At 49.3% G+C, this 23560-nt stretch overlaps 1 protein-coding gene across 1 annotated transcript; it reads right to left on the bottom strand.

Moving 5' to 3' along the window:
• Positions 1-178: 178 nt before the first annotated feature.
• On the bottom strand, positions 179-18996 carry LOC130492692 (oocyte zinc finger protein XlCOF22-like; the record flags this gene model as incomplete). Its single annotated transcript, XM_056866458.1, has 6 exons — positions 18574-18996; positions 18163-18277; positions 10407-10477; positions 3597-3723; positions 1131-1725; positions 179-878 (listed from the first exon to the last, which is right to left on the bottom strand). Coding segments are annotated over exons 1-6 (2031 nt in total), but the record flags the coding sequence as incomplete, so codon positions are not given.
• Between the last annotated feature and the right edge of the window lie 4564 nt (positions 18997-23560).

The raw sequence follows: 23560 nt of genomic DNA, 5'->3' as shown, positions 1-23560 counted from the left end.
ATGCAAAAGGTTTCTCCCCTGTGTGGTGTCTTAAATGCTTTTGAAGATCGCTACTAAAACGAAATCTCTTTCCACACTCTGAGCAGTCAAAAGGTTTCTCCCCTGTGTGGGTTCTTTGATGCTGTTGAAGATTGCCATTATGCCTGAATCTAGTTCCACACTCTGAGCATCCAAAAGGTTTCTCCCCTGAGTGGGTTCTTCGATGCGTTTTAAGACTGCCACTGTGACTGAATCTCTGTTCACACTCTGAGCAGGCAAAAGCTTTCTCCCCTGTGTGGGTTTTTTGATGCTGTTGAAGATTGCCATTCTGACTGAATCTCTTTCCACACTCTGAGCATCCAAAAGGTTTCTCCCCTGTGTGGGTTCTTTGATGCGTTTTAAGATGGCCACTGTCACTAAATCTCTTTTCACACTCTGAGCATCCAAAAGGTTTCTCCCCTGTGTGGGTTCTTCGATGCCTTTTAAGACTGCCACTGTCACTAAATCTCTTTCCACACTCTGAGCATCCAAAAGGTTTCTCCCCTGTGTGGGTTCTTTGATGGCTTTGAAGAGTACCACTCTCACTAAATCTCTTTCCACACTCTGAGCATCCAAAAGGTTTCTCCCCTGTGTGTGTTCTTCGATGCCTTTTAAGACTGCCACTGTAACTGAATTTCATTCCACACTCTGAGCATCCAAAAGGTTTCTCCCCTGTGTGGGTTCTTTGATGCGTTTTAAGATGGCCACTGTCACTAAATCTCTTTCCACACTCTGAGCAGTCAAAAGGTTTCTCCCCAGTGTGCGTTCTTTGATGCTGTTGAAGATTGCCATTCTGGCTGAATCTCTTTCCACACTCTGAGCATCCAAAAGGTTTCTCCCCTGTGTGGGTTCTTTGATGCCTTTGAAGATCGCCACTGCCACTAAATCTCTTTCCACACTCTGAGCATCCAAAAGGTTTCTCCCCTGTGTGGGTTCTTCGATGTCTTTGAAGGGGCCCATTTTGACTGAATCTCTTTCCACACTCTGAGCATACAAAAGGGTTCTCCCCAGTGTGGGTTCTTCGATGCTGTTGAAGAGTGCCACTGTGACTGAAGTTCTTTCCACACTCGGAGCACTGAAAATGTTTCTGCCCTGTGTGTATTTTTTGGTGCAGAAGGAGCTTTGATCTGTATCTGAAGTTCTTTCCACACCGAAAGCATTTATGTGCCCCCATTATCCTATGCTTCGGGAAAAGTGCATTTCCTTTTCTTCCCCAAGAGAACATCCTTCCACTTTCTGTGAAGATAAATGGATTCTCTGCTGAATGAATTCTTTTGTGTTCAAAAAGGTCTGAAATGTGTGAGAAGCTCTTGCCACAGTCTGAGTCGCGATAAGGTTTTTCACCTATGTGTGTTCTTTGATGCCTAAGGAGTTCTGCTCTATGAAGGAAGCTCTTGCCACACTCCAAGCATTGATGGGTCTTCTTTCCACTGAGCATTTGCAAATGGATATCATATTGGTTTTGATCTGAGAAGTTCATTCCACACTCCAAGCACTTATATGCTTCCTCCACCATGTGGCTTCGTTCATGGAAATCCTGCCCTTGGCCAGAAATGGGTTTATCTTTCTTCTCGTCCATGTGACATACTTTTTGCCTCTTAGGTTGGCCTTGAATCCTGAAGCTTCCTTTCAAATCTACACTTTTCACTTCATCTGTTAAGAGGTGATGCAATTCCTCATCACCCACCTTCCACTGATCATCCCCTGCTGGAATGAAAAGAAAGATCCTGTTAGTATCCATGCAAGGAGGTCTGATAATCCACACACAAAAAAATTCAGTGGCTTTTTCCTGCTCTATATTGAAGGGCACATTAATATGCATTTTAAAGTATCATGAACACCTGCTTCATCAGAAAGTCTGGGTTTGCAGGAGCTTTATACAGCTCCTCACCTGAGTGAATAGTTTGATGTGAAATAAGGGCTGATTTCCAACTGAAGGTCTTTTTGCATTCAATGCAATCATATGATTTTTCTCTTGTGGGAATTTTTATCTCAGACATAACATGCAGGTTCTTACTGAAGGTTTTTCCAAAGACCACACTTTCATTGGTTCCTGTAGGTTATGGAGGCTGTGTGACAGTGGTCTTGGTATTTTGTTTCCTGACGTTTCGCCAGCAGCTGTGGCAGGCATCTTTAGAGGAGTAACACTGAAGTCCTTCAGTGTTACTCCTCTGAAGATGCCTGCCACAACTGCTGGTGAAATGTTAGGAAACAAAATACCAAGACCACGGTCACACAGCCCAGATAACCTACAAGAATCAATGAACTCTGACCGTGAAAGCCTTCGACCACACTTTCATTTTCATTTTCCCTGGAGCAGTTTCTCCGATTACCATGGAGGCCTTTCGTGATTCTTGTTTTGGTCGATCTTTTATCTTGGACTGGGATTTCACGTAAGCCTCCTGCTTGGGACAGAACGGACTTTTCTCTCCTCTTGTCTGTGTCTCTTCCCTCTTGCCTGGTAGGTCTGTCTCCATCTCTGTCATTTTCTTTAGAGTCTCCATTCTTGGCCTTCTCCAAAGAGAACCCCTGAAATCCCCCTACCATCTCCTCTATATGTGCTACTGGAATAAAGAAAAAGGTTCCGTCAGCACCTACACAAGAAGCCAAGCAACCCATCTGGCACTCCTCACTAATGGGTCTGTATTTCCTTTATCAGACTTTCTTTCCCCGCCCCCCTACTGAGCAGCTGGTCATACCTTATCACCAGACAGCCCCCCCCCAGGTGACCAGCTGTTATATTCTTCCTATCCCTCCCCTGTCCATGCTCCCTATGTGTACTTTTCTCCCTTAGTGGCAAAGAATCATTCCCCCACTGTTCACATTTGAGTTGTCAGGCAACTCTTTTGAGTCTCTGCTATTGATCTGTGTGTGGCTAAATAGAAGAGGCATAGAAGAGGCTTTTATGCCCCGCTTTTCTCTACCCTAAAGAGTCTCAGAGCACCTTACAAATCACATTCCATTCCACTCTCCACAACAGAAACCTTGTGAGGTAGGTGGGGCTGAGAGAGTTTTGAGTGAACTGTGGCCCAAGTTCACCCAGCTGGCCTCATGAGGAGGAGTGGTGAATTGAGCTAGAGCCTTTCAAGGGGGGGGGGAGAAAGAGAGAGAGAGAGAAAGGGAATGGAAGAATGGAAACCTGGTCAAGATTAAAGCCCAATATCCCAATCAGTGTAAGGGGGGTGGCTGCATTCCAGATCACAGTCAGAGGGGATGACAATAATCCCATCAGTGGGACAAGTGTGTTGCAAATGTTGGCAACTGAGAAATTAGGATGGGGCCCCTTCCAGAGTCTTCCTGAGGGCCTCTCAGTCCTGCGTTGGTGTCAGGACATCCTCTAAGGCTTGGGTGATGGCCACATCACTGGCCTCTGTTGCCCCTGGCCCAGCCAGGCCGCTTGGGGCATTCTCCCTGGGCATGCTGAATATCACTTTCACTGCCACTCCACCACCTTGAGGCTTCCAAAAGGGATCAAATACCAGGGCAGGCCTCAATGTATGGGGGTTCAAGATTTTGATTCACACATAAGCCCAATGGCACAATCCTAATGGCAGCAATTTCCACCTTTGGCACCTTACCCAGAGAGACCACGTTCCTGTAGTTCTCCAGCATGACTTCTCTGTAGAGAGCTTTTTGGTCTGGATCCAACAGGGCCCACTCTGCCTTAGTGAAATACATGGCTGCCTCACCAAAGGAAACTGAAGACTGAAAGAAAAAACAGATTCCCTTGTCAGAGATCATGACAAGCAGAGATGGCTCCTTGTAAGGGGGCATTCTGGGAGGGTGCAGGTTGGAGATCTTGCCATGTGTAAAAAGAGTGGCATTCAGAGCCTCTTGCCTGGGCCCCTTAAAAACAACTGCAGGAGAAAGTCCCCTTGAGAAAGGAGGGGCGTGTAAGCCCTTGGCCCGAAGAATCCCCAAAAGCAACAACCCAGACAGGTGGTCCTAAGGCAAGTTGACTTTATTGGAAATCAAATGGGTTAACAGTACTTGCATACTAACTAAGCCAAGAATGGCTGGTTGGCGCAAATCAGTAATATATATTAGCAGAGCTGATATGGCAGGTTGGCATAGTAACTCAGTCTCCCACGGGAGAGGAATGTACGAGATAAAGCATCCGTTAGAACAACAGTCATTGGTCGAGACGAGCGAAGCGAGGCAGCTGCGAGAAAGTCAAAACAACTCAGAGGAGCCAAGGAGCAGAGAACCGTCGAGAACAGGCCCGCTCCTGACATCCTGCTCCACTTAGGGCCCCCTCCCGACCCGAAAGGGGGCTGGCTTCTGGGGGTAGGTGGAGTGAAAGGCTCGCACTAGCCGAGAGGCGGCGACGTCGCAGGCGCGTACCCATTCGTCATAGGCAGGGGGGAAGTGCTTCCAACGAACAAGATACTGGAGGGAGCAGTGGCGAATGCGAGAGTCCAGGATTTTAGCAACTTCGAAATGCTCCTTCCCCCCCACCATCACCAGTTGCTCTGGAAGTGGGTCGGGATGCCACTCTGGGGGTGTGTGGTTTTAGAAGGCTAACATGAAAAACTGGATGGATACGTCTGAGCGCCTTTGGCAGAGAGAGTCCCACTGTCACGGGGTTGATGATACGATAAATGGGATAAGGTCCCACAAATTTGGCACTCAGTTTGTCACAAGGACGGGTGGATCGAAGGTTTTTGGTAGACAAGTAGACCAAATCTCCCACTTTATAGTCCTGGCTAGGAGACCGATGTTTGTCAGCTTGAGCTTTGTATTTTCGTTTAGCTCGTTCTAGATTCTTTATCACCCAGGGCCAGGTGGTGTGAATTGCTTCAACCCATGTAGTTACATCCCCATCGCCCTCTCCCTTGGAAATGTTAAGCTGGTTGATACGACCAAAGTCTTGACCGTATACAGCTTGAAACGGACTAAACCCTGTGGACTGGTGAACAGCATTGTTGTAGGCATATTCAGCAAAAGGTAACAGTTCAACCCAATTATCTTGGTGGTAATTGACATAACAACGAAGGTAACATTCTAACACAGCATTGGCACGTTCAGTTTGCCCATCAGTCTGGGGATGGAATGCACTTGAGAGACGCTGCTCCACCCCCACCAATTTAAGGAAAGCTTTCCAAAATTTAGCCACATAGGTGCCCCCGCGGTCGCTCACTATCTTCCGCGGGAAGGAATGTAGACAGAAGACATGTGACACAAAGAGGCGGGCCAGTTTCGGGGCGGAGGGAATACCTGCGCACAGAATGAGGTGTACCTGTTTGGAGAAAAGATCTGTAACAACCCATAAAACAGTTTTACCCTCACTAAGAGGGAGGTCCGTCATAAAATCCATCGCAATAACCTCCCAGGGTCTAGAGGGGATTTCTAAGGGTTGCAAGAGTCCGGGGGGTTTCCCTTGAGAACGTTTGACAGTGGCACAAGTTGGGCAGCCGCGAACAAAGGAGTCCATGTCAGTGCGCATTCCCGCCCACCAGAATTGCCTACGCAACAAGTGCAGAGTTTTCAAGAATCCAAAGTGTCCTGCTGTTTTAGCTCCATGGGCTAATTTTAACACTTCCCTCCGCAATTCCCTGGGCACGTATAGTTTAGAGTCTTTGTACCAGAAACCGCCACGTTCCAGAAGGGAGGGAGAGTGTGAGCAGAGAGCTCAGCTTGGCAAAGGGCACGGAGTGAGTCCAGGAAGAAATTAGACAGGTCCATCTTACTCGGTGAGGTGGACGAGGCTGGTTGTGGAACCGGAGGGGAAATCGGAGAAGAGGGTGGCTCGTCCAAATGTACGGGCGCCGGGGGGGTGGCCGTGGAGGGCGAGGGAGTCAGTTTGAGTTCTGGACACCCCCCCAGTGCGGGGCTGCCGTTGGGTCTGTGATCTGGTCTGGACAGCAAGAGTGGGTAGGAGACCCCTTTGCGCCGGGGTGAATAAGGAGACCGTGGGACGGTCAACTTTGGTAGGATATTGGGGGAGTCTGGAGAGAGCATCCGCTAGTACGTTCTGCTTACCAGGGACATGTTTGAGTACAAAATGGAATTGGGAAAAGAAGTCAGCCCAACGAAGTTGCTTCGCGGACAGTTTATGGGTTCCAGTAAGAGCCTCCAGATTTTTGTGATCAGTCCAGACTTCAAAAAGGACCTGGGAACCCTCAAGGAATTGTCGCCATGTAGTTAAAGCATGGTAGACGGTGGCTGCTTCCTTTTCCAAAATGAGCCAGTTGAGTTGGGAGTGCGCAAACTTTTTAGAAAAATAAGCGCAGAAGTAAAGCAGACCATCATTGCCCTGCTGCAGAAGAGCACCTCCCATGGCTACATCCGAAGCATCTACTTGTACTATAAACATACGATCAGGATGTTTTAAAACCGGTTCAGAAGTGAACAGTCGCTTAAGGGTATCAAAAGCAGTTTGGCATTGGAAAGTCCATAGAACTTTGGCCGTGGGTAGAGAGGCGGAAGCCCCCTTGCCTTTAGTCTTTAGGAGATCAGTGATAGGCAGAGCAATTTGGGCAAAGTTGGGAATAAACCCCCAATAAAAGTTTGCAAAGCCAAGAAATTTTTGCACTTGCTTACGAGTTGAAGGGGGAGCCCAATCAACAACCGACTGGACCATGGCGGGGTCCATGGTGAGACCTTGGTGTGAGATAATATAACCCAGAAATGTCAATTGACTTTGGTGAAATTCGCATTTGGATACTTTAGCATAGAGCTGATTGTCCCGGAGCCGTTGTAGCACTTCTCGCACCAAAGCTACATGCTCTTCCATGGAGTTAGAATAAATGAGGATGTCATCTAGATAAACCACCACGCCCCGGTATAACAAATCATGGAGGATCTCATTTATGAATTGCATGAAGATCCCCGGAGCCCCCTTTAATCCGAAGGGCATGACAAGGAACTCAAACATACCAAAACAGCTGGAAAAGGCTGTGAGGGGCTCATCCCCGTCATGAATGCGGACTCTGTAATAGGCTTCAACTAAGTCCAGTTTGGTGAAGATGTGCCCCTCTTTTAGCTGTCCCAAGATATCTGAAATTAGAGGGATGGGATAGGCGTTAGTCTGAGTGACAGCATTGAGCTTCCGAAAGTCAATGCAGAGGCGCAAATCGCTTGTTTTTTTGCGGACAAAAAAGGCAGGAGCTGAGCAAGGAGCAGAAGACGGTCGAATGAAACCACGAGCAAGGTTTTTATCTAAAAAGTCTCGCAATACAGTACGTTCAGCAGTGCTCATGGGATATATTTTACTTTTAGGAAGTTTACCGTCCCCTACTACTTTGATAGCACAGTCTGTTCTACGGTGGGGGGGCAGAGCATCGCATTCTTTGACATCGAATACGTCCGCGAAATCCTGATACTCAGCAGGCAGCACTAGAGGGGGGGTGTCAGAGACTAAGGCTATGGCTGTCGGAAGAACTACTGCGACTTCATGTCGGTGTTGGGCGCAGTCGGGATGGAAAAAGTGATGGTATCGGCCTTCCAGTCTATAGAGGGGCTGTGCCCCTTTAGCCAGTTTATTCCCAAAATGACTTCGTATCGGATGGGGGCTATAGTGAAGTCTATTTGCTCCCAATGAGAACCGATACCCATCGCGACGCCGCGAGTGCGACGATCTACCGGGCCACCCCTAAAGGTGCTGCCATCCATCTGAGCGAACTGGATAGGGTCAGGTAGCGTCTCTGACTTAACCTTAAGTGCATTGAAAGTGGCCTCATTGATTAAGGAGCGCCCACAGCCCGAATCTATGAGGGCTTTAACATGTAGTTTGGGGCCTCTTTTGTAATGTTGTAACACTACATCCACATATACAGTATTTTCAACTTCACTCACCATAACAGGAGCCTTGGGTTTTGCAGAAGCTACAGGGGTCTGCGGTGTCGCTCCGCTCACCGCAGACCCTGCCCGTTTTTTGACAGATCAAGAGGAGATTCTAGGTTGAGGGCAGGGGGATCCCAGGAGCAATCCTCATCAGAAGAGTGAGAGCTGTCCCCAAATGGGGCACTTGTAATCCGAGTCCTGGATGGGACGGTAGGAGCTGGTTCACCAGTGACTTCTCCGACATGAAGTGCCGAGGGCGAGTGTCACCCCGGCGCAGTGCTGCGTGCGGCAGCGGTGCCTCTGTGTTGAGGTCGTCCCCGAGCCCGGGGAGGTCCTTCCGGACGAGAAGGAAGAGCGAGGTCTGGACGGCGCAGGCAGGCTGCTGCAAAGTGGCCCATGGTGCCGCAAACGAGACAGGCTCCACTCTGAAACCGGGATTCGTGGTCCTGTGAGGGTCGCGTTGGTCTCCGCGGGATGGGGGTTGAAGCCTTAGAGGGAGGCTTTTGGCTGCTCCCCTCTTTGGTCTGACGCCGAACCAGGGAGATGAACTGGCGGCGGCTTTCCACTTCTTCTGCCAGCAGGATCCAATCCTCCAAGGTGTCAGGATCCCCTCACATATATCCCCAGTTCAAAATGTCGGGGTGTAATGCCTCCTGGAAATAGTGTATGTGGGTAGCTTCTGGCCAGTCCACTATTTTACTGGCAAGTTGTTGAATCTCGTCAGCGAATTCCCGAACTGGGGTTGAGCCCTGCCGGAGCTGTAAAAGTTCGGCTTTAGCCCTTTCTCCCAGAAACGGGTCCTCGAAACGTCTCCGCAGGGCCCTCATGAAATTATTGAGAGAGTGTATGGAGCGAGCCCGAGTGTCAAACTGGAGAATCATCCAGTCTGCCGCTTTTCCCGTTAAGAGGGAGGCAACAAAACAAACTCGGCTGTCCTCGGTAGGGAAAAACTGGCCTTGTTCCCTCATGTAACTGTCCACATGATGGAGGAAACAGGGTAAAGCCCCGACTGAGCCATCATAAGTGATCTTTAGTCGTGGTTGTTTCCATTGAATTGGTTGCACAGGGAGCGGTAACACCGGTGCTCCAGGGGGCGGCGGTACAACTGGCTCCCCGGGGAGTGGCTGGCCTGGCACGATGGGCGCACCGAGTTCCCCGGGGCCAGGTGCCTGGGGTGGGTGTTGCAGAGCTGGTTGCGGAGGCTGGGTAGGATCCGGTGGAACAGGGGCGTTTTGAGCCAGTTGCAACAGTTCGTTCTCGCGGAGCAGCTGTTCCATCTGTTCCTGTAGACGGTTTACCTGATCCGCCAATTCCCGGTTCTGGCTCCGCAAGAAATAAGTGTCATCACGGATCCCTCCGGTACGTCTGGACTGGCTGACCTGGAGGTCGGAAGCCCAGTGGGATCCGTCGCCATATAAGTCCTCGTTGTCGGAGAAGTCCGACTCGGGGTATCGTTCAGCAAGGCGCCAGGCACGTTGCGTGGTGCGAGACGGGGCGAACGTTGGGGAGAAAGAGGGCCCAAAAGAGAACCCTGACCTTGAAGTACCCTTGGGACGCACATCTTTCGCATTTGCCCGGCCTGATCCTGTCCAAGTAGAGGTTGCACCTGGACAGCCAAGGCAGCTGCCCCAGCCCCAAACATCGGAGTCAACAGTCGCGTTAAATCGGCCACCATAGTTGTGGCCAAGGGCAGATCCACAAATAGCAATGCAGTCCGAATAGCGAGGGCGTGTGCCTCGGCTTCACAAACTTTAGGATCAGGAACCAGGGTCTGCGGCTGCTGTCCCGCCATGTCGTGGAGCGAGTCTGGTAGGTCTGGAACCACCGCTTGATCCTGTTGCAAAGTCAATCTCGCTAACAAACGAGTCAGGAGAACCAAGTCCTCTTTCGCCTCCCGCACCTCTTCCAACAACCCGTCCAGGGCTAAGAGGTTGTGACGGGCTGCATGGTCCGCGTCCTCAGACGTCCAGCCACTGAAGCCGAAGAAGATCCATTAGGCAGTTAATTTCCGCATCAGTCTGTAGAGCTTCCACTAGCACATCATGCAGTAGAGTAGGGTCATCAGGAAAGATAGATGATCCCACTAAAAGGGTCCAACGGGTTAAGTCCTCCAGGATTCCAGACGTGGAACCCGTACTCGGGGAGACGCGACCTCCACCCGAGATCTAGGCGAACCCTCTGGGGCTCCAGCCACACTGGTGAATAGGAGTTTCTTGGCTTAATGTAAGCCCTTGGCCCGAAGAATCCCCAAAAGCAACATCCCAGACAGGTGGTCCTAAGGCAAGTTGACTTTATTGGAAATCAAATGGGTTAACAGTGCTTGCATACTAACTAAGCCAAGAATGGCTGGTTGGCACAAATCAGTAATATATATTAGCAGAGCTGATATGGCAGGTGGACATAATAACTCAGTCTCCCACGGGAGAGGAATGTACGAGATAAAGCGTCCGTTAGAACAACAGTCCTTGGTCGAGACGAGTGAAGCGAAGCAGCTGCGAGAAGCTGCGAGAAAGTCAAAACAACTTAGAGGAGCCAAGGAGCCGAGAACCGTCGAGAACAGGCCCGCTCCTGACAGGGGGACCCAGGCTCTCCATCTTGCTTACCTGGACTGGAGGTGCAACAGCAGTTTCCACACCTTCGCAAAGAGAAAGGATCAACACTGCCTCTTCACTGCCTGTAAGGGAGAGAAAAGTGGAAGAAAGGGTATTAGCTGCTACTTGAATCGCGCTTCACGCACACCAGTTCCCAGGGCTAAGGCACTCTGCCATACGTATGCTAAAAAAAATTGTAACTCTTTCTAGTAAGTTGAAGAAGAGATGGAAGAGAAGCACAAAGTACTCATCAACCTTGAGGGGCTCTAAATGCTGCTGCAACATTTCAGACTCCAATGATACTTTAAATCTGTCCTGGGAATGTGTGTGTGTGTGTGTGTGTGTGTTAAGTGCCGTCAAGTCGCTTCCGACTCATGGCGACCCTATGAATCAATGTCCTCCAAAGTGTCCTATCCTTAACAGCCTTGCTCAGATCTTGCAAACTGAGGGCAGTGGCTTCCTTTATAGAGTCAATCCAACTCTTGTTGGGTCTTCCTCTTTTCCTGCTGCCTTTAACTTTTCCTAGCATGATTGTCTTTTCCAGTGACTCTTGTCTTCTCATAATGTGTCTAAAATACGACAGCCTCAGTTTAGTCATTTTAGCTTCTAGGGTCAGTTCAGGCTTGATTTGATCTAAAACCCACTGATTTGTTTTTTGGGTGGCCCAGGGTATAAATATATACATAAATAGTTATGGACTGATAATACAAAAGATAAAAATGCAGTGGAGGTTCAAAACTGGAATAATGTCAGGCCTGCTCTCTGCGTTTGGGATTGTTTTGGTTTCTCACAGATGCTCTGCTCAAGGACTGTTTTCCTAACTGTGGCATTCCTTTCCTGCCTTTGAAGTTCGTGGGAGCTTGGCCCCGTTGGACTGGGGGGGTTACCATGCCAACCTGTGCTATCTTGATATGGCCTGTATGACCAATGTTTCTCCATATATTCTGCTGTATGTCCCCTTCCCCCCATTCCTGTCTTTTTTACTGTTGCAAGCTCTGAACACCTGTATGTTTACCAATAAACCATCTCTCTTTTGGACTACCTGTCTGCGGATGTGGCTATTGGGAATACTACGGGAACAAATGCTTACAAATAAAGGGATAAAATCCTCCATGATACACAGAAATGAAACTCAGGGCAATATCAGTGAGTGCCCAGAGCGTCTCCTGCCTAACTAATGGCACATCTGGCTTGAGGAAATGAATATCACTTATGATATATGTTATGTATGTACACAGTTAGGATAGTAAGCAGGGGGAAACCTAGGAGCTTGAGTCCCAGGCGAAGGCTCCCAAGCCCTGTTCATGCGATTGGCCCGAAAAAGCGCGGCCCATTGGCCCTAAGCCAATTCTTAGGGTTCTTCCCCCTATCACGGATCAGGGGGGAGTGGCCGCAAGCGGCCAGGAGAAATATAAGCGGGGCCGGTTTTCACAGTTCTCAGTTCTGTTCTGTACTTCAATAAACGCGTTGTGTTGGAACTCCGTCTCGACCTCGTGTGTCCTCCCCACGCAGACTTAACCGTGGCGACGAAGGCTGGTAGGCAGTCTGCTACTGAAATCACTCTCGCTGAAATCGCTTCATTTTCCGCAACCTCACTGCCCGGTGCCTTGCTGATAACCTTACGACACACCAGAGACGCAACACCTCGCTATGATGGCCACCTGAGGCTCCCTGGAACCGTTCGAGTTCGCCAGCCCCAGCGAGTGGGAGAGCTACGCGGACTGGGTTATTTGCTTCATGGACGCCAACGACATCGACGACAAGGGCAAGCAGCGGTCGATCTTCCTCAGCATGTGCGGGCCGAAGATGTTCCAGCTTGCCCAATCCTTGATGGCCCTCTCCAAGGTGATCACGGCGCCATTTAAGGACATACTGGCTGTGCTGGGGAGCCATTTCACACCCCAGCCAACGCGCCTTGCTCGCCATCTGCCGTTCCACCGCCGGGACCAGGCACCAGGTGAGTCTGCCGCCGCCTTCCGGCAATTGGCCCATTTCTGCGAGTTCCCGGATCTCAACGACTCCCTCTTCGACGGGTTCATCTTGGGCCTCCACAGCAGAAGGTGCGCCGCCGTCTCATCGCGAGGAAGGACATCACCCTCGCGGCTGCCGTCGAGGAGGCCACCGCTGCTGATGCAGCCATCAGGCCCGACCAGGGGAGCTGACGGGGCGCCGTACCTCCACCACCGCCGCTGGTGACCACCCACCATGAGAGCGCCAGCGAGGACTGCGATGTGGACACCCACAAGATGTCCGCCAGACCGCGCAGGTCGCAGGGCCCTGGGGCTCGCCCGTGTGCCAGCTGCGGTGGCCCGTACCTGCCGTTTTCACGACGCCAACTGCCGGACATGTGGCCGGGTTAGCCACACTGCGAAGGTCTGCCGCTCCGTGAAGAAGGGACGGCCGGCGGGCCTGGCCAGGAAAGATGGCATCACCCAGCCAATCCATGACATGGCCGCTGCCGACCTCCCCGCCTGCTACTCCAAGCTGCACAGCATCCGCATGCACCGGGTCCACGGCATAGAGAAAGTATCCATCTCCGTGTGAATCGAGGGTGCCCCCTGTGACATGGAGGTCGACTCAGGCTTGGCCCTCTCCCTGGTTTCTTGGGACACTTTCTGCGCCCTGGGGCACCATGCCACCTTGGCCAAGCTGCAACCCACCGGCATCCTCATCTCCAATTTCCAACGTCGTTGGGTGCCGGTCCAGGGCGTCGCCTATGTGAACGTCCAGTTCAAGCATCGCTCCAGCCGCCTCCGCCTCGTCGTGGGGTCGACGGGCCTTGTGCCAGCTTCCTGCGCCTTGAGTGGTTCCAGGCCCTTGGACTCCACATTGAGGGCATTCACCACATCTCCCAGTCCGCCCTCGACTCCGTCTGGTCTGAGTTCGAGGACATCTGGAAGGGCCCACTTGGCTGCTATAAGGGGCCGCCTGTTCGCCTGCGCGTCGACCCCGCCACTACCCCCATCCGCCTCAAGCCACGCTGGGTTCCCTTCGCACTCAAGGATTGACTCAGAGCTCAACCGACTCGTCGCCCAGGGCGTTCTGGTGCGCCAAATGCCAAGTGGGAGACCCCGATAGTGACACCGCTGAAGGCCAACGGGGACGTCCGCATCTGCGCGGACTACAAATGCACCGTGAACAAAGCACTACAGAGCCATGCATACCCTGTTTCGGTCGTCAGTCATCTCCTGGCTTTCCTCGCCGGGGGCCGAGTTTTCTCGAAGCTGGACCTGGCCCAGGCATACCAGCAGCTGCCTGTGGACTCGGGAGTCGGCGAGGCGCAGACGATCGTCACCCACCGGGGTGCCTTCCGGGTGACTCGCCTGCAGTTCGGAATTAGCACCGACCCGGGCATTTTCCAGAACCTTATGGAAGACCTCCTCAAGGGCTTGCCAGGCGTCGTGCCATACTTCGACAACGTCCTGGTCGCCGCTGGCTCCGAAGAAGAGCTCCTGGAGCACGTCCACCGGGTGCTCCGCTGTTTCCGGGACGCCGGCCTCACGGTGAAGCGGGAGAAATGCCAGCTGGGCCTGCCTCAGGTGGAGTTCCTGGGCTACTTGATAGACGCTGATGGTATCCACCCCACTCCTGACAAGATCAAGGCCATCCACAGCGCCCCGCCGCCCCGTTGCAAGCAAGAGACAAGTCCAGTCGTTCCTAAGGCTCCTCAACTTCTACCACGCCTTTCTACCCAACAAGGCGTCAGTAACGGAGCCTCTATACTGCCTGCTGGACAAGTCCGCCCCTTGGTCCTGGGGTTCGCTGCAACAGTGGGCATTCGATGCCGCCAAGGATCTCCTGTCGTCCTCAAGCCTGCTCATCCACTTCAATGAGCGTCTTCCGATGGTACTGACCTGCGACACCTCGCCCGATGGCGTTGGAGCTGTCCTCAACCACTGGATGCCGGACGGTCAGGAGGTGTCTATTGCCTTCTACTGAAGGTCCCTCTGCGGCGGAGTGTAACTATGCCCAGATTGACCGGGAGGCCCTCGCTGTCGTGGCCGGCGTGAAGAAGTTTCACGATTTTGTTTATGGGCGGCCCTTTGAGATTGTCTCCGACCACAAGCCGCTCCTGGGCCTCTTCGTTCCTGACCGGCAGGCTCCGCAGATTCTGTCCCCCCCGCATGCTCCACTGGTCGATCTTCCTGAACGCTTACAACTTCAGGCTCCTGCATCGCCCCGGGAACTGCATCACGAACGCGGACGCCCTCAGCCACCTGCCGCTCAAGAGTCCCAACCCTGACCCTGACCCGGCCCACGACGTACTCCTGATCGAGACCCTGCCTGAACCTCCCCTGCACGCCGCTGACATCGCCGCGCACACGGCCAAAGACCGGACCCTTGCCCGCGTTCTGAACTGGATGGGGAAGGGGTGGCCAGCTACCCGGACAGGGAGTTCACGCCCTTCACAGCCCGCCAGCACGAACTGTCTTTGAACAAGGGCTGCCTGGGGGAACCAGGTCATCGTCCCTACCAAGCTCCGCACAAGGGTCCTGGAGGCTCTACACGCCTCCCACCAGGGCATCGTGCGCATGAAGGCACTGGCAAGGAGCTATGTCTGGTGGCCCAGCATCCGCGCCGCCATGGAAGAATGGGTCAAGCGCTGCCGCCGCTGCCAGGAGTCCCGATCGGAGATGCTGCGCGCGCAGATCCAGCACTGGGAGTCGACACGAACGCCCTGGTCCCGCTTCCACATAGACTTTGTGGGACCCTTCCAGGGCAAGACATTCTTAGTTGTCGTGGTCTCCTTCTCGAAATGGCTGGAGGTCGTAGCAGTATCCTCCATGACACCCCGGGTGGTCATCTGGGCCCTGAGGCAGTTCTTCGTGACGCACGGGCTACCGGACACAGTAGTCTCGGAAAACAGGGCACAATTCACGTCGGCAGAATTCCGGGAATTCATGGCGAACAACCTGATCCGACACGTCACACCCGCACCGTTCCATCCTGCCACTAATGGCCAGGCAGAGTGCATGGTGCGGACGACCAAGGACGCATTGGGCCGCATCATCGGGGTGACTGGGACGGGAAGTTGGCAAACTTCCTCCTGGATCAACATACCACCCCCAACTCCGCTACCGGCAAGAGCCCCGCCGAGCTCCTCATGGACCGCTGGCCCAAGACCGCACTCGACCGGCTGCACCCAGACTTGGCTCCAGAACTGCCAATCCACAGGGACTCAACAGCCATCCCACGGGTTGTCGAGCAGGACAGCCCGGTCTACACCTATAACTACGGGGCAGGGCCGGCCTGGATTCCGGCCACCATGCAAGAGGCCACTGGCCCGGTCTCCTACTGGGTCGCTACCCCCGAGGGACAAGTCTTAAAGCGGCACATCGACCAGCTGCGCCACCGCCCGGCTGATGCACCCGATCTCGCGACTGCCTCAGAAGCACCTGCGCTCTCCAGAGTTCCGGAGCAAGGAGAGCTTGCAGAGATCTCACGGAACGATGAGCGTCTGCAGGCCAGCCCCTCAGAGGAACTGCCAGACACCGCCTTTCCCGCCACGAGCACGCCCGAGCCGACCGCCACGCCAGCAGCTGTTGCCAGTTCCACCGGCGCGCAGGTCGCAGCGGGTACGAACACGACCTAGCCACCTCAAAGACTTTGTGTGCTAGTTATGTTCGGACTTAGGGGGGAGGGTGTTATGTATGTACATAGTTAGGATAGTAAGCAGGGGGAAACCTAGGAGCTTGAGTCTCAGGCGAAGGCTCCTAAGCCCTGCTCGCACGATTGGCCGGAGCCAACGCGCCCCATTGGCCCTAAGCCGGGTCGCACTATTGGGGTTCTTCCCCCCCATCACGGATCAGGGGGGGAGTGGCTTCAAGCGGCCCGGGGAAATATAAGCAGGGCCGGTTTTCACAGTTCTCAGTTCTGTTCTATACTTCAATAAACACGTGTTGGAACTCTGTCTTGACCTCGTGTGTCCTCCCCGTGCAAACTTAACAATATATATGAATATATGTGATATCACATCCTCCCAAAGCCCCTCCCCACAGCTGCAGGCCGTGCCACTCCAAAGCCTGGTCTTCCTAGTCCGTCATCCTATTTCCTGTAGTGTAGTGTCATGACAGATGCCCCACTAAGCATGAGCACAAAACACGCTCTCCCACTATTGCTGGCCCCTAGCATCTGGTTGACAGAGCTATACTGCCCAGAACATGCAGGCTCCATTTATTCGCAAGACCAAAGAACTCAGCCCAGATTTGTCTGTCTTTCCTTTGAGCCACGTTGTGCCCCTCGAATGCAAAAAATGTGGGATATGAATATTGTAAGCAACGTGAGGGACTTCCTCCATGAATTTATATAATCCCGTTATAGGCATCACTTTGAGTGCCAAAAGTTGCATGGAGAAGCATTTCTTTCTCCCCCGGCCAGAACTCTCTACCCATCAAATTCACTGGGAGCCCCAAACCCATCCAGGCACAATGAGTCCTTGTGAAGACTGAATAACCATTTTGTTATTTGCTACATCACTATACTCCATTTTGTGTGTCTAAGATTCAGCACACAGTAATTTCTCACAGGCCAAGTTCAATCTGTTCTCACAAACAGCACCTGTAACTTGTTACGCTAACCATCAAGGTCACTAGCTCATACCATCAGACCAAGGCCCATCAAGTCCAGCAGTCTGTTCACACAGTGGCCAACCAGGTGCCTCTAGGAAGCCCCCAGACAAGACAACTGCAGCAGCAGCATGCTGCCTGTAATCCAATGCACCTAATATAATAGGTATGCTCATCTGATCCTGGAGAGAATAGGCATGCATCATGACCAGTATCCATTTTAACTAGTAACCATGAATACTCCTCTCTTCCACGAACATGTCCACTCCCCTCTTATAGTATTCCAAGGTGGCAGCCATCACCACATCCTGGGGCAGGGAGTTCCACAATTTAACTATGCGTTGTGTGAAGAAATACTTCCTTTTATTAGTTTAAACTCTCACCCTCCAGCTTCAGCAGATGACCTCCCGTTCTAGTATTATGAGAGGGAGAAAAGCTTCTCCCTGTCCACTCTCTCCAAACCATGCATAATTTTATAGACCTCTATCATGTCTCCCCTCGGTCGCCGCCTTCTTTCCAAGCTAAAACTCCTCAAGTGTTTTAACCGCTCCTCATAGGGCAGTTGCTCTAGTCTCCTGATGATTTTGGTTGCTCTTTTCTGCACCTTCTCAAGCTCTGCAATATCCTTTCTTAAGTGTGGTGACCAGAACTGTACACAACATTCCAAGTGTGCTCTCACCATATATTTGTATAAAGGACGTATGATTTCAGCAGTTTTATTCTCTATTCCTTGTCTAATTATGGCCAGCATGAAATTTGCCTTTTTCATAGCAGCTGCACACTGGGTTGACATCTTCATCAAGCGATGACCCAGTTCTCCCAAGAGTCCACCTTGATTGGGAGTTGTGGGTCATCTGACCTGAGTCCACTTTTCCATAAGTTTGGCTATGCCTTATGGTGGTCACTCTTCTTCCATGTGTCAATTTCAGCATGTCACTCTGTCGCCCGAAACAACATCTTTATAACTTTTAAGATCAGAAACTATATAACACCTTAGTAAGTGTAATGTAGCCAGCTAGATTTATTGTTTTATATGCCTTTGGCCTAACTGACTATATAACCTGGATTTTAATCTCTTTTTTGAACTTCTCTATTAATAAAGCTTTTTAGGGGCTTTATCGTTTTTGAGTATACTGACCTAACCCAGTGATTTCAGTTACTCTACTGGTACACAACTGGGGGTCAGTTGTCATAGTCCTTACCGCATGAGAGGGCATCTTGGGCATGCTCCTGGGCCTGGGCCCGCTGCCCTTCCTCCAACAAAACTCTTTCCGTCTCACAGAACTCAGCTTCCATCTTCATGGATGGACCCCAACTCTGAAACAGCAGCGAGGGAGACGGGTAAGAGAAGGAACAGAGGACACCAAGGAATGGATCGTTCCCCACTCTGAGACTCCCCACCTTTCTATCAGCAGACCTAGTAGGGTTTTCCTTCAACCCTGGGCAATTATCTGGAGGGATAAAAATATTCCCTAGAAGAAGTGGCTGCTGAAACAGGTCGTTAAACCTCCCATTGGGATAATTAACACTTGAGCAAATATCAGACAGGGGAGTTTTGTAGAAGGTTGGATATCATTATTTGAATTTGAATACCTGGAATGAAAAGCGCTCACCTGTTCTGCCTGCCTCTTCTCCTCTGCCTGACTCAGGAGGAAGCCTTCGGCCAGGGCCACTGCTTGGGAACTGGTCTCCGGCCCGCATCCTCTGACCCAGTGCTGCATTTCCTGGGGCAAGAGGGTCAGAAACTGCTCCAGGATCACCAGGTCCAGGATCTGCTTCTTGGTGTGTCTCTCTGGCTTCAGCCAGTGGTTGCAAAATCCATGGAGCTGGCTGCAAACCTCTCGAGGCCCGTCAGCCTCACAGTAGCGGAACTGCCTGAAGCGTCGGCAATGTACTTCTGAGTTCAGCGGCTCCTGATCCCAGATTTCTGGCACAGCTGTTTCCCAGGATTCAATGCCACTCCCAGCTTGGATGGGCTGGGGGGCTTTCTTTGCACTCTTTCCAGATCCAGGTCCTTCTGGGTCTTGCTCTTCCATCTCCTTCTCTTGGGTCACCTCTGACTGTGAAAAGATGCCTTTACTCACTTGGCTACAAAGAGAGGCTTCTCTCTGCGGAGGGGGGGGGGAGAAAGATAGCAATGTGCTTGAAGGTAAACAAGAGAAGGGAGATACATGGTGGATCAGAAACAAAGTGCCACTTGTGGCTTTTAATATTATTTTGCTATAGTACATTTTGCTAGAGTACAGCAACTATCTGTCAGGCCTCAGCAAGTCGATGCGTTCCAGGCAATAACTTTCCTCCAGACGAAGCAGCGAGTTAGAAGTTTATTTCAAAAGAACAGTGATTTCAGCAGGTCAAAGACTTAAGGCTAGCATACCGGTATAGGGAATACTGAAACATATATAGGGTGGATACAATGGGGTTGATTGGATTATTGGAAACAAAGACACAATGCCGAAGCAAACTACCGGTAAAGACTTGAGCAAAAGGTATTCAGAGTAAAATGCGTGCGTTAAGTGGATGATCTTCCCGGGCTCCCAGTATTGTTTTGCGGGACCTGGTATCAGATCAGCCATTACCGGGGCGGGCCTCCATTGAGCTGCAGATCTTAGGCAGGAGACCAGGTGCAAACGGAGAGGGACGGAGTGCAAAAGGTCCCCATTTTGTCCGTGGGGGAAACCATCTTGTTTCTATCCGGGGCCGGCGGAGAGCCTATTTGACACTATCGGACCATCGCATTATTTTCTCAGACAAGTAAAGTGATGCTCAATATCTTACAACAAAGACTATCATATATGGAACGAGAAAAACCTGATGCTCAAGCTAGATTCAAAAAAGGGAGAGGCGGTAGAGATCATATTGCAAACTTACATTGGTGATTGGAGCATACGGGAGAATTTCAGAAGAATATCAGCTTGTGTTTCATAGATTACAGCAAAGCTTTTGAGTGTGTGGATCACAAAAAGCTAATGGCTGTTTTTAAACCAAATGGGTGTGCCACAACATCTGATCGTTTTGAGGCACAACCAGTACTCTGGACAAAGGTCTTCAGTTAGGATAGAATATGGAGAAACAGAATGGTTTCCAAATGGCAAAGGTATTAAAGGATGTATTTTATCTCCCTATCTTTTCAGTCTGTATGCAGAACGTATAATTAGGAAAACTGGATTAGATTTAGATGAAGGTGGAATGAAAATTGGGGGGAGGAACATTACCAATTTGAGATATGCCGATGATACCACATTACTGGCAGAGAATAGCGAAGACTTGAAACGACTACTGCTGAAAGTTAAAAGAGAAAGTGCCAAAGCAGGACTGCAGCGGAACAAGACAAAAGTAATGACTACAGGAGAATTACACAACTTTAAGGCTGACAAAGAGGAAATTGAAATTGTTCAAGACTTTCTATTCCTTGGCTCCATCATCAACCAAAAGGGAGACTGCAGCCAAGAAATCAGAAGGAGATTGAGACTGGGAAGGCCAGCCATGAAGAAGCTAGAAAAGATTATTAAGTGTAAGGATGCATCACTGGCAACCAAGATCAAGTTAATTCATGCCATCGTATTCTCTATTACTATGTATGGGTGTGAAAGCTGGACAATGAAGAAAGCTGATAGAAAGCAAGTAGATTCCTTTAAAATGTGGTGTTGGAGGAGAGTGTTACGGATACCGTGGACTGCCAAGAAACAAACCAGTGGGTTATAGATCAAATCAAGCCTGAACTGGCCCTAGAAGTTCAAATGACTAAACTGAAGCTGTTGTACTTTAGTCATATCATGAGAAGAGAAGAGTAACTGGAAAAGACAATCACGCTAGGAAAAGTTGAAGGCAGAAGGAAAAGAGGAAAACCCAACAAGAGATGGATTGACTCTATAAAGGAAGCCATGGCCCTCAAAATGCAAGGCTGTTGAGGACAGGACAATTTGGAGGACATTGATTCATAGGGTTGCCATGAGTTGGAAGTGACTTGACAGCACTTAACACACACACATAGTATATATCAAGCCTTTTTAGATATGCCTGTTGGGTTCTTTGGGAAAGTTAACTGTCTCCGGCTCTGTAAAGATGCTACAAGCTTGCGTCTGATTACTGTTCAGGCTGTTCTAGGGGCTTCGGATAGCCACTAAGCCTGTCAGGAGAGAAGCCCACCCAAAGCCATAGTGGTCTCCTGCTTGGGTAGGGCAAGTGGAAATCTTACATTGGCACACAGTGGGATTGTGTCAGGGGTGTGGTTTGTGCATGGAACAGGGCTGAGTTGACTTCCTGAAGACTCTCCAGGTCAGGGCCCAAGGGCTGCTTGGATGAACAGGAGCTAGGGGAGGCAATGAACCCTGCCAAACGTACAAGGATGCCAACTTCAGGTCTGGAATTTACCAGATGTTTAGGGGTGGAGCCTGGGGAGGGCATGAGATAATGGCAAGGAAGGGCAGAATTTTGATGATAAGACTCAAAGTCCTAGGCCAAAAAACATTGGTGGTAGGGATCTACGCTCCAAATGAAGGTAAAGCACAATTCTACCAACAATTGCATGAAATTTTACAACAACATGCGCAAGAACAAATATTGCCTATGGGTGATCTTAATGGAGTTATAGGTTGTGCGATAGATAAAAAATCGAAGGCCAAAGATGATAAAGAAGGCTCTTTGCTTAAAACTTTTTTCCAACTAGCAGAGGAATTTAAAATACAAGACATTTGGAGAACAATTAATACAACAGCAAAAGAATACACATTTTATTCCGCAAGACGTAATTCCCACTCTAGGATTGATATGATATGGGCAAGCAAATCAATATTTACACAACTTCATAAGGTACAAATACTTCCTAGGACATTTTCTGATCATAACCCGGTTTTCTTTGAATGGAATAATAGACAAGCATTTCGGTGGAGATTAAATGATAGACTTTTGCGAGACAATACTAAAAAAGAAATACACAGGCTACTAAAGGACTACTTTGAGATTAATATGAAAGAAGAGACCAGTTTGGATATAGTTTGGGACGCCTTTAAAGCTGTTTTGAGAGGATTTATGATATAGAAAAATACTGCATGGAAGAAAAAACAGATACAACAAACAAATGAAATACTTTGGGAATTGCAAAACCTAGAACAGCAACTTGTCTCAGAACAAAATGATGATAAAAGATTTGATATAATTCAGAAAACAAAGATTGTAAAACACTAACTTAATTTAGTAGTTATGGAAGAAATGAATAAAAATTTGAAATATGCGAATCAGAGACATTTTGAACATGCAAATCGTCCAGGTAAACTTCTTGCCAGTCAACTGAGGGATTCCAGGCAAAAGAAGATAAGACAAAATACAGACAGCAAAAGGATCGGTTCATACTACAACAGATATACAGAAAGAATTTGAACTATACTATACTAAACTGTACCAAAAAGATTTGATCTCTGGGAAGAAAATGGAAAAGTTTTTAAGTACGGTAAACATCAACAAGTTAACCTCTGAACAATGAGACACGATTGATGCCTTAATTACAACAACAGAACTAGAAGAGGCAATATCTAGACAAAAGACAGATAAAACACCAGGCCCAGATGGTATTACTGCCATGTTTTTTAAATTATTTAAAGAAGACTTGAAGAATCCTTTTTTGAAGGTATGCAACTCAATATTACAAATGGGTCAAGCTCCTGAGACATGGTCGCATGCTTACATATCACTTATTCATAAAGCTGGGAAAGATCCAGAGAGAGTAACTAATTATAGGCCAATATCTTTGTTAAACGCAGATTATAAAATATATGCCTCAATATTATCAAATCGACTAAAGCAACTTATAACAACCTTGATACATGAAGACCAAGCGGGTTTTATACCTGGAAGGCAGATAAAGGATAACTTGAGGACATTATTAGATGCGATAGAATATTATGAGCAAAATATACAACGTAAAGTGGCTCTCATTTTTTTGGATGCTGAAAAAGCTTTTGATATGGTATCATGGGAGTTCATGAAAAAGATTTTGGAAAAGATGAACTTTGGAACTAAATTTCGAACAGGGATTGATGCCATTTACAATGTTCAAAAAACTAAAATATTAGTAAATGATATCAGCTAATTGTGAGATACAAAAAGGAACTAGACAAGGTTGCCCACTTCCTCCTTTGCTATTCATTTTGACCTTGGAAACTCTCTGCAGTAAAATACGTGATATGGAGGCAATTCGCGGTTTCAAAGTAAACTAACATGAGTATAAATTAAGAGCCTTGGCAGATGACTTGTTGTTTACTTTGGATGACCCAAATCAATCTATAAATAATGTGATGCTTATATTGAAACAATATAGTGAAGTTTCAGGATTCAAGATTAATCAAGACAAGACTCAGATACTATTTAAGAATCTCACTAAAGGATTTTATGAGTATTTCAAACTGGGGGAAAACAAATAAAAGTACAGTATCTGGGAGTTTGGATTACAAATAAAAGTAAAGACTTATTGATAAACAATTATATTAAACTTTGGGAAGTAGTTAAAAAAGATATGGTATTGTGGTCAAATAAAAACATTTCTTTACTGGGTCGTATTTCAATACTACAAATGAATGTTTTACCAAGGTTGTTGTTTTTGTT

The sequence above is a fragment of the Euleptes europaea genome, chromosome 1 (assembly GCF_029931775.1).
Source record: "Euleptes europaea isolate rEulEur1 chromosome 1, rEulEur1.hap1, whole genome shotgun sequence".
NCBI classification, from domain to species: Eukaryota; Metazoa; Chordata; class Lepidosauria; order Squamata; family Sphaerodactylidae; genus Euleptes; species Euleptes europaea.
This window is presented reverse-complemented; position numbering and strand designations above follow the sequence as displayed.